The sequence below is a fragment of the Centroberyx affinis genome, unplaced genomic scaffold (assembly GCF_046629955.1).
Source record: "Centroberyx affinis isolate AG114_WGS23_722 - 3 ecotype Tasmania unplaced genomic scaffold, CSIRO-AGI_Caff_v1 ptg005485l_1, whole genome shotgun sequence".
In the NCBI taxonomy this organism is placed as follows: Eukaryota; Metazoa; Chordata; class Actinopteri; order Beryciformes; family Berycidae; genus Centroberyx; species Centroberyx affinis.
The window spans coordinates 20,172-30,000 of NW_027282751.1; the positions used below are offsets into that span (position 1 = coordinate 20,172).

At 48.2% G+C, this 9,829-nt stretch overlaps 1 protein-coding gene across 1 annotated transcript in view; it reads right to left on the bottom strand.

The window, feature by feature from the left end:
• Positions 1-8,059: 8,059 nt before the first annotated feature.
• The window catches only part of LOC139667375 (HEAT repeat-containing protein 5A-like), a 5,788-nt gene continuing 4,018 nt past the window's right edge, over positions 8,060-9,829 (bottom strand). Inside the window, exons 5-7 of the mRNA XM_071546826.1 lie at positions 9,006-9,108; positions 8,603-8,756; positions 8,060-8,515 (exon numbers count right to left, since the gene is read on the bottom strand). Coding sequence (XP_071402927.1) covers positions 8,368-8,515; positions 8,603-8,756; positions 9,006-9,108 — 405 coding nt within the window. The 3' untranslated portion in view covers positions 8,060-8,367. The remainder of the gene's footprint in view (positions 8,516-8,602; positions 8,757-9,005; positions 9,109-9,829) is intronic.

The window sequence follows — 9,829 nt, forward strand, 5'->3', positions numbered from 1 at the left end:
GACCAAAGTTCCTCTGAGCTCATAGTTTGGTGTCCAGCTACTAATTTTATAAATTCATCACAGTGACCTAATAATAATAATAATAAATATAATATTTAGTCAGTAATAATGAGATGTTGTCAGTCATCAGTTATTGATCCAGCTTGTCCCAGCAGTGAAGATATCAGTGTGGACTTGATTCTGGTCATAAATGACTAGCTGCAGAGACCTGAGGGGCGAGTCAGTTAACCTGAGGGACGAGTCAGTTAACCTGAGGGACGAGTCAGTTAACCTGAGGGACGAGTCAGTTTACCTGAGGGACGAGTCAGTTTACCTGAGGGACGAGTCAGTTTGAGGGACGAGTCAGTTAACCTGAGGGACGAGTCAGTTAACCTGAGGGACGAGTTAGATTGAGGGACGAGTCAGTTAACCTGAGGGACGAGTCAGTTAACCTGAGGGACGAGTCAGTTTACCTGAGGGAAGAGTCAGTTAACCTGAGGGACGAGTCAGTTTACCTGAGGGACGAGTCAGTTAACCTGAGGGACGAGTCAGTTAACCTGAGGGACGAGTTAGTTTGAGGGGCGAGTCAGTTTACCTGAGGGACGAGTCAGTTAACCTGAGGGACGAGTCAGTTAACCTGAGGGGCGAGTCAGTTAGAGGGACGAGTCAGTTTACCTGAGGGGCGAGTCAGTTTACCTGAGGGACGAGTCAGTTAACCTGAGGGACAAGTCAGTTTGAGGGACGAGTCAGTTTGAGGGGCGAGTCAGTTTACCTGAGGGGCGAGTCAGTTAACCTGAGGGACGAGTCAGTTAACCTGAGGGACGAGTCAGTTTACCTGAGGGACGAGTCAGTTAACCTGAGGGACGAGTCAGTTAACCTGAGGGACGAGTCAGTTTGAGGGACGAGTCAGTTAACCTGAGGGACGAGTCAGTTAACCTGAGGGACGAGTTAGATTGAGGGACGAGTCAGTTAACCTGAGGGACGAGTCAGTTAACCTGAGGGACGAGTCAGTTTACCTGAGGGAAGAGTCAGTTAACCTGAGGGACGAGTCAGTTTACCTGAGGGACGAGTCAGTTAACCTGAGGGACGAGTCAGTTAACCTGAGGGACGAGTTAGTTTGAGGGGCGAGTCAGTTTACCTGAGGGACGAGTCAGTTAACCTGAGGGACGAGTCAGTTAGAGGGACGAGTCAGTTTACCTGAGGGGCGAGTCAGTTTACCTGAAGGACGAGTCAGTTAACCTGAGGGACAAGTCAGTTAACCTGAGGGACGAGTCAGTTTGAGGGGCGAGTCAGTTTACCTGAGGGGCGAGTCAGTTAACCTGAGGGACGAGTCAGTTAACCTGAGGGACGAGTCAGTTAACCTGAGGGACGAGTCAGTTTACCTGAGGGACGAGTCAGTTAACCTGAGGGACGAGTTAGTTTACCTGAGGGACAAGTTAGTTTGAGGGACAAGTCAGTTTACCTGAGGGACGAGTCAGTTTACCTGAGGGACGAGTCAGTTAACCTGAGGGACGAGTCAGTTAACCTGAGGGACGAGTTAGTTTACCTGAGGGACAAGTTAGTTTGAGGGACAAGTCAGTTTACCTGAGGGACGAGTCAGTTTACCTGAGGGACGAGTCAGTTAACCTGAGGGACGAGTCAGTTTACCTGAGGGACGAGTCAGTTAACCTGAGGGACGAGTTAGTTTGAGGGACAAGTCAGTTTACCTGAGGGACGAATCAGTTTACCTGAGGGACGAGTCAGTTAACCTGAGGGACGAGTTAGTTTGAGGGGCGAGTCAGTTTACCTGAGGGGCGAGTCAGTTAACCTGAGGGACGAGTCAGTTAGAGGGACGAGTCAGTTTACCTGAGGGACGAGTCAGTTTACCTGAGGGACAAGTTAGTTTGAGGGACAAGTCAGTTAACCTGAGGGACGAGTTAGTTTGAGGGACAAGTCAGTTTACCTGAGGGACGAGTCAGTTTACCTGAGGGACGAGTCAGTTAACCTGAGGGACGAGTCAGTTTGAGGGACGAGTCAGTTTGAGGGACGAGTCAGTTTACCTGAGGGACGAGTCAGTTTACCTGAGGGACGAGTCAGTTTACCTGAGGGGCGAGTCAGTTTACCTGAGGGACGAGTCAGTTTGAGGGACGAGTCAGTTAACCTGAGGGACGAGTCAGTTAACCTGAGGGACGAGTCAGTTAGAGGGACGAGTCAGTTTACCTGAGGGGCGAGTCAGTTTACCTGAGGGACGAGTCAGTTAGAGGGACGAGTCAGTTTACCTGAGGGGCGAGTCAGTTTACCTGAGGGACGAGTCAGTTAACCTGAGGGACGAGTTAATTTACCTGAGGGACAAGTCAGTTAGAGGGACGAGTCAGTTTACCTGAGGGGCGAGTCAGTTTACCTGAGGGACGAGTCAGTTAACCTGAGGGACGAGTCAGTTTACCTGAGGGACAAGTCAGTTTACTTGAGGGACGAGTTAGTTTACCTGAGGGACAAGTCAGTTTGAGGGACGAGTCAGTTTGAGGGACGAGTCAGTTTGAGGGGCGAGTCAGTTTACCTGAGGGGCGAGTCAGTTAACCTGAGGGACGAGTTAGTTTACCTGAGGGACAAGTCAGTTTACTTGAGGGACGAGTTAGTTTACCTGAGGGACAAGTCAGTTTGAGGGACGAGTCAGTTTGAGGGACGAGTCAGTTTGAGGGGCGAGTCAGTTTACCTGAGGGGCGAGTCAGTTTGAGGGACGAGTCGGTTTGAGGGACGAGTCAGTTTGAGGGGCGAGTCAGTTTGAGGGACGAGTCGGTTTGAGGGACGAGTCAGTTTGAGGGGCGAGTCAGTTTACCTGAGGGGCGAGTCAGTTTGAGGGACGAGTCAGTTTGAGGGACGAGTCGGTTTGAGGGACGAGTCAGTTTGAGGGGCGAGTCAGTTTACCTGAGGGGCGAGTCAGTTTGAGGGACGAGTCAGTTTGAGGGACGAGTCAGTTTGAGGAACGAGTCAGTTTGAGGGGCGAGTCAGTTTGAGGGGCGAGTCAGTTTGAGGGACGAGTCAGTTTACCTGAGGGACGAGTCGGTTTGAGGGACGAGTCGGTTTGAGGGACGAGTCGGTTTGGGGGGCGAGTCGGTTTGAGGGGCGAGTCGGTTTGAGGGACGAGTCGGTTTGAGGGGCGAGTCGGTTTGGGGGGCGAGTCAGTTTGAGGGACGAGTCAGTTTGGGGGGCGAGTCAGTTTGAGGGACGAGTCAGTTTGAGGGACGAGTCAGTTTGAGGGGCGAGTCAGTTTGGGGGGCGAGTCAGTTTGAGGGACGAGTCAGTTTGAGGGGCGAGTCAGTTTGAGGGACGAGTCAGTTTGAGGGACGAGTCAGTTTGAGGGGCGAGTCAGTTTGGGGGGCGAGTCAGTTTGAGGGACGAGTCAGTTTGAGGGGCGAGTCAGTTTGGGGGGCGAGTCAGTTTGAGGGGCGAGTCAGTTTGGGGGGCGAGTCAGTTTGAGGGGCGAGTCGGTTTGAGGGACGAGTCGGTTTGAGGGGCGAGTCAGTTTGGGGGGCGAGTCAGTTTGAGGGGCGAGTCAGTTTGAGGGACGAGTCGGTTTGAGGGGCGAGTCGGTTTGAGGGGCGAGTCGGTTTGAGGGACGAGTCGGTTTGAGGGGCGAGTCGGTTTGAGGGGCGAGTCGGTTTGAGGGACGAGTCGGTTTGAGGGGCGAGTCGGTTTGAGGGGCGAGTCGGTTTGGGGGGCGAGTCAGTTTGGGGGGCGAGTCAGTTTGAGGGGCGAGTCGGTTTGGGGGACGAGTCAGTTTGAGGGACGAGTCAGTTTGGGGGGCGAGTCAGGTGACGCTCCACCAGACAACAACACAACAACAGAATAAACAAACAGAAACATTAAACAGAACAGTCTTCCTCAGAGTCTCATCTCTCATCTCATTGGTTTCAGGGAGAATTCCCTCTCCACAGTCCTGTTGGTCTCGTATTCAGAATTCCGATGTTTCCGACAGCACCTGAAGGCATCACCCGGCGGCCCGGCAGCGTCCTGCGGCGGCCGGCAGGCGGCGCCTTCCGCTCAGACAACTTCCACACTTCAGCTGTATCTGTGCAGTAACACTTTAAAGTTATAAAGTAAAAAGTAAATAATATAATAATAACGTTTCCAAAGCGTTTTAATCGACAGATGAAGACAGAAGACGAGTCAACAGAAACACGGAGAGTAAAAATAAATAAATATTCAATTCAGTATTTTCTCCTGTTGCATGAATCTTATATTAATTATACACTTTGCATTTGTAAGCTGCATTTTTCATGATGCTTATATTTCATATTTTATCAGTTTAACTGTTGGCTGTTTAATCCTCAGTCTCCCTATTCATATTTATTTATATATTTCATTCTGTTCAGTTTGAGTTCAGGAAACCTGTTGCATCAAGAGGAGGGAATTTTTTTTTTTAATTCTCCTCTATTTCTGAGACAAATTCCTACAGAAATGTTTTTTAAGATCCTCCAGAGTTTGTTGCTTTCATGATTTCACATTATATTTAAAATCCTTTAAAAAAATTAAAAGCTAAAATGCCAAAAAAACATGAAGTTCTGTGGATTTATGTTGGACTGTGTTTAGATTTTGTCTATTTGTATTTATTTATAGAATATATTGAACTTTGATAGGATGAACTGACAGAAAAGAAAACCTATGTATAAAACATATATATTGTATATCTATTGTGTTGTAAGTTGTTATGTTTTGTTTGAATCTGTTTGTCTGTGGAGAAACTTCTTGATGCTGTTTGAAGTTTGTTGATGTAATTAATTAAAAAGGAAACAGAAGCAGAAGAAAGACAGAAAACTGAAATCCGTTAAAAGAAAACTTTATTGAGTCGCTGCCAGAAAACAAAAGTTTATTCAACTCCATTTTGTTCTGTAAAAACATCAGCAGCTCTGGATCTGAACTCAGTCCGGTCTAGTCAAGTCCAGTCAAGTCCAGTCCGGTCCAGTCCGGTCTAGTCAAGTCCAGTCCAGGTGGAGCTGGAAGGAAACAGCGAACTGAGCGACAGGATTCCTCCTCTAACAGTTTGTCTCTCGCTGAACATTATGAATCAAAACATTATGAATCAAAACATTATGAATCAAAACATTATGAATCAAAACATTATGAATCAAAACATTATGAATCAAAACATTATGAATCAAAACATTATGAATCAAAACATTATGAATCAAAACATTATGAATCAAAACATTATGAATCAAAACATTATGAATCAAAACATCATGAATCAAAACATTATGAATCAAAACATTATGAATCAAAACATTATGAATCAGATCAAAGACAGTTCACCTAATCAAACACATCCAGTCATAATGTATTGATTACATTACATGCTCTGCATCCAATACCAGCTGAAAGGTTCCTGTAACATGTTCTGATGTTCAGTATTGATCATATAGATCATTATGTGGAATCTGATATGTGGGAAGAAAAAACAAAACATGGAATTTCACAGAATTTCATTGATTAAATTAAACTTCCTGAAATTCCAGTTTAGTCCAGTTCTGTTTCCTGTCGTTTTCTTTGTTCAATTCTGAACTGAACTGGACTCAACTGAACTGGACTCAACTGAACTGAACTGATTCCTTCATGAAGCGGCTGCAGACAGAAGCTGCTGCAGCTGGAAGACTGAAGCATGCTGGGAGTCGGAGCGGACCGGACCCCCGGACTTCCCTCCTGGACCCCTGAAGGGCCGCGGACCTTGCTTTGGGAACCTCCGGTCCAGATGGCGGCCTGCCGGTCGTTTCCCAGTCTGACGCTCGAACGCACCGGAGATTTATTATTGCAACAATTTCTCTGTTTCTACTTTACTGGGAAAATATTGATTATCAGAATAAATGAAAACTCCACTGATCAATCCAACCTGTCTCTCTGCTGCAGTGCATTCTGGTCTCTCTCCTGCTCCTGCAGTGCATTCTGGTCTTTCTCCTGCTCCTGCATTGCATTCTGGTCTCTCTCCTGCTCCTGCAGTGCATGCTGGTCTCTCTCCTGCTCCTGTGGTGGAGAAACTGGTCTCTCTCCTCTTCTCTGATGGATCTCTCCCTGTATGATTGTTGAACGTCTCTTGGTCAAAATGGCGGCTCTAGAAAGAAGCCCTCGCTCTTTGATCCTGAGGGACTGACACCAAAACCTGACGTTTACCGCTGAGGTTTTACATCCTGAAACATTTTCTCATATCAGACTGGAAACATCTGGAGGTGATGTCACCTCGTCTGTGATTGGCCGGTTATCCACCGAGAAGAGAAACACAGCAGACTGCCGGATGGAGACAGAGAACCAGCAGCTGATTCTGAGTTTTAGTTTTTCCTTCAAACTTTAATCTTCACTTCTTCACCTTCATGGATATTAATATTCACACTTAACAGTAAACAGACAGATCAATACATTCTTAGTGTTGTTATTGCAGACGATGTGAAGCTGATCAAACAGAAGCGAGCTGGATCGTCTCCTCCAGGCTGCCGTACGGCCGCTAATGAGACGAACTCTTCAGGTCACATGACTCCTGACGCCTGTTAGCAGTTAGTGAGCTGATCACTGATTGGTCAGTTTTACATGAAGCTGTTTTACTAAAAAATAAAATCCTCTCCGGCTCTCATGTCTCTTCCTGCGTCTCTGCAGCTCACAGGAATATGTGTTAGTTGTTAGGCTGTGACCTCTGACCTCTGACCTCCTGTAATGATGCTGTGACCTCTGACCTCCTGTAATGATGCTGTGACCTCTGACCTCCTGTAATGATGCTGTGACCTCTGACCTCCTGTAATGATGCTGTGACCTCTGACCTCCTGTAATGATGCTGTGACCTCTGACCTCCTGTAATGATGCTGTGATCTCTGACCTCCTGTAATGATGCTGCTCTAGGAACTGAACTGTATTCTACTGTTTCCCTCAGTAGAGTCTCAGTAGAGTCTGTTTCCACCAGTGCAGCTGTAGTTGTTGGTGTTTGTTTCATGGAGCCTGCAGTGCCAGGTGGGTGGAGTTCAGGTTTCCCTGTGATCCAGACTGTCTGTCACTGTTCACCCCGCCCACCTGGCACCACAGAGAGGGAAAACAAACACTCTACAGACATGCTGTGAATATGTAAAGGATCCAGAGTCCAATAAAGTTTTATCATTTAGTGAACGACATCATGTGCTTTGAGTGAAGATTTCCCTGCTGACAAACTGAGTCCAGATGAACCTGCTGAGCAGGGCCAGGCCGCCATGTTGGAGGACTGGAGAGACTGGAGAGACTGGAGAGACTGGAGAGACTGGAGAGACTGGAGAGACTGGAGAGACTGGAGAGACTGGAGAGACTGGCTGCTCACCAAGTCACCTGCTTCCTCTGACAGCAAAATATCAACAAAAATAAAATCATCCGCAAAAAAATAACTTTCATGTTTCATCAGGAGGAAAACGAGATCAAGTGAGACCAAGTCAACTTCACTCGAGTCCCAAGTCGGTCTCAAGTGTTGAGGCTCAAGTCTCAAGTCAAGTCCCAAGTCTAAATGTAGATTACCAAGTCAAGTCCAAGTCATTAATGTCAAGACTAAAGTCTAAATGTAGAACAGCAAGTCAAGTCAGAACAAATCAAGAGTCCAGTATCAATTTAATATCTTAAAGAAAACTAAATATCTAGGACTTTTCAATGCAATATGGTTTTAAAAGGATAAAAACTTGGTAAGAGCATCATGAGTCACCAAGTCCCAAGGCCAGTCTCAAGTCTTCTCTTAATGGATCAAATCTCAAGCAATTAAAACTGAGACTGGAGTCCAAGTCATGTGACTGGAGTCCAAGTCATGTGACTGGAGTCCAAGTCATGTGACTGGAGTCCAAGTCATGTGACTGGAGTCCAAGTCATGTGACTGGAGTCCCCACCTCTGGTTTGTTGTCACTCCTCCAACATGGCGGCGTCTCCTCATAACATTGTTAACTCTTCTCCAGATGTTTCATCACAGACTCTACTGAGTTCAGACTCTACTGTGTCCAGACTCTACTGAGTCCAGACTCTACTGAGTTCAGACTCTACTGAGTTCAGACTCTACTGTGTCCAGACTCTACTGTGTCCAGACTCTACTGAGTTCAGACTCTACTGAGTTCAGACTCTACTGTGTCCAGACTCTACTGTGTCCAGACTCTACTGTGTCCAGACTCTACTGAGTTCAGACTCTACTGTGTCCAGACTCTACTGTGTCCAGACTCTACTGTGTCCAGACTCTACTGAGTTCAGACTCTACTCTCAGTAAAAAAAGACTCTAAACTCCTAACGACTTGTTGCTGAGTGTGAGAAGTGAAACAGGATGTCACACAGTGAGTCAGAAAGCGGGAAGTGGACTCCCTGTTCGGTGATGTCACAGGAAGTGGACTCCCTGTTCGGTGATGTCACAGGAAGTGGACTCTCTGTTCGGTGATGTCACAGGAAGTTGGTCTTGAGCGTGATGCTGGGGGGGGGCTTGGCGGAGCGGGGGGGAGCGCTCGCTTTAGCGCTCAGGCTCTCCTGGTTCCCTTTGACCGCAGCTTCCAGACGAGACTTCAGCTGAGGAGACGACGCCATGAGGGACCTGGGGGGGGGGGGGGGGGTGTACACAACTCAGTATGAGGTTACCATGGGAACCAGAATGAAACCATCAAACTGAACCGAGTCTCACCTGAAGACGGCCGAGTGCTGCGGGCCGAGTCTCATCAGCTCCTTCAGCGCCGCCTCGTGCAGCGAGCGGGACGCCGGGGGGGCGGAGCCAAGAGCGTTCTCATCCAACAGGAAGGAGATGAGGACCGGCAGCAAGATGGCCGCCAGCGGGGGACCTGACGGGCAGAAACACACGGAGCGGGACGGGAGTCAGGATGGAAAACTACCTGCTCTTCACTTCTGGGACGATTTCTGACAGAAGAACCTTCTGTGGTGTGGTTCTGCAGGGAGAACATGTCAGAGTTCTACTGCACTCTGTTCTGTTGTGTTGTGTTGTTCTGTAGGGTTCTCCAGTGTTCTACTGGTTCCTCATGGTGTGTTTGTTCTGTTCTGTAGGGTTCTCCAGTGTTCTCCAGGTTACTCACGCTGTGTGTTCTCCGCAGCCTGCAGAACAGCCTCCATGGTTCTGATCGCCTCCTGAACCGCCAGCAGCTCGTCTTCAGTCTGAGGACGACTCCGCTCCACCGCCTGAGGAGCAGATCAATACATTACACCGCACTGCCTGATCAATAACTGCATGATCAGAGGAATATTACACCGCACTGCCTGATCAATAACTGTATGATCAGAGGGATATTACACCGCACTGCCTGATCAATAACTGCATCATCAGAGGGATATTACACCGCACTGCCTGATCAATAACTGTATGATCAGAGGGATATTACACTACACTGTCTGATCAATAACTGTATGATCAGAGGGATATTACACTACACTGTCTGATCAATAACTGTATGGAGGAAGTTAAAGAAGAAAGAGAAACCTTCTCCAACCTGATGGAGGCAAACAATCTGAACCCAGAACTTTACTCAAGACCCTGAGACCTGAGACCCTGAGACCTGAGACCTGAGACCCTGAGACCTGAGACCCTGAGACCTGAGACCTGAGACCCTGAGAGCTGAGACCCTGAGACCTGAGACCCTGAGACCTGAGACCCTGAGACCCTGAGAGCTGAGAGCTGAGACCCTGAGACCCTGAGAGCTGAGAGCTGAGACCCTGAGACCCTGAGAGCTGAGACCCTGAGACCCTGAGAGCTGAGACCCTGAGAGCTGAGACCCTGAGACCTGAGAGCTGAGACCCTGAGAGCTGAGACCCTGAGACCCTGAGACCCTGAGAGCTGAGACCCTGAGAGCTGAGACCCTGAGACCTGAGAGCTGAGACCCTGAGACCCTGAGAGCTGAGACCC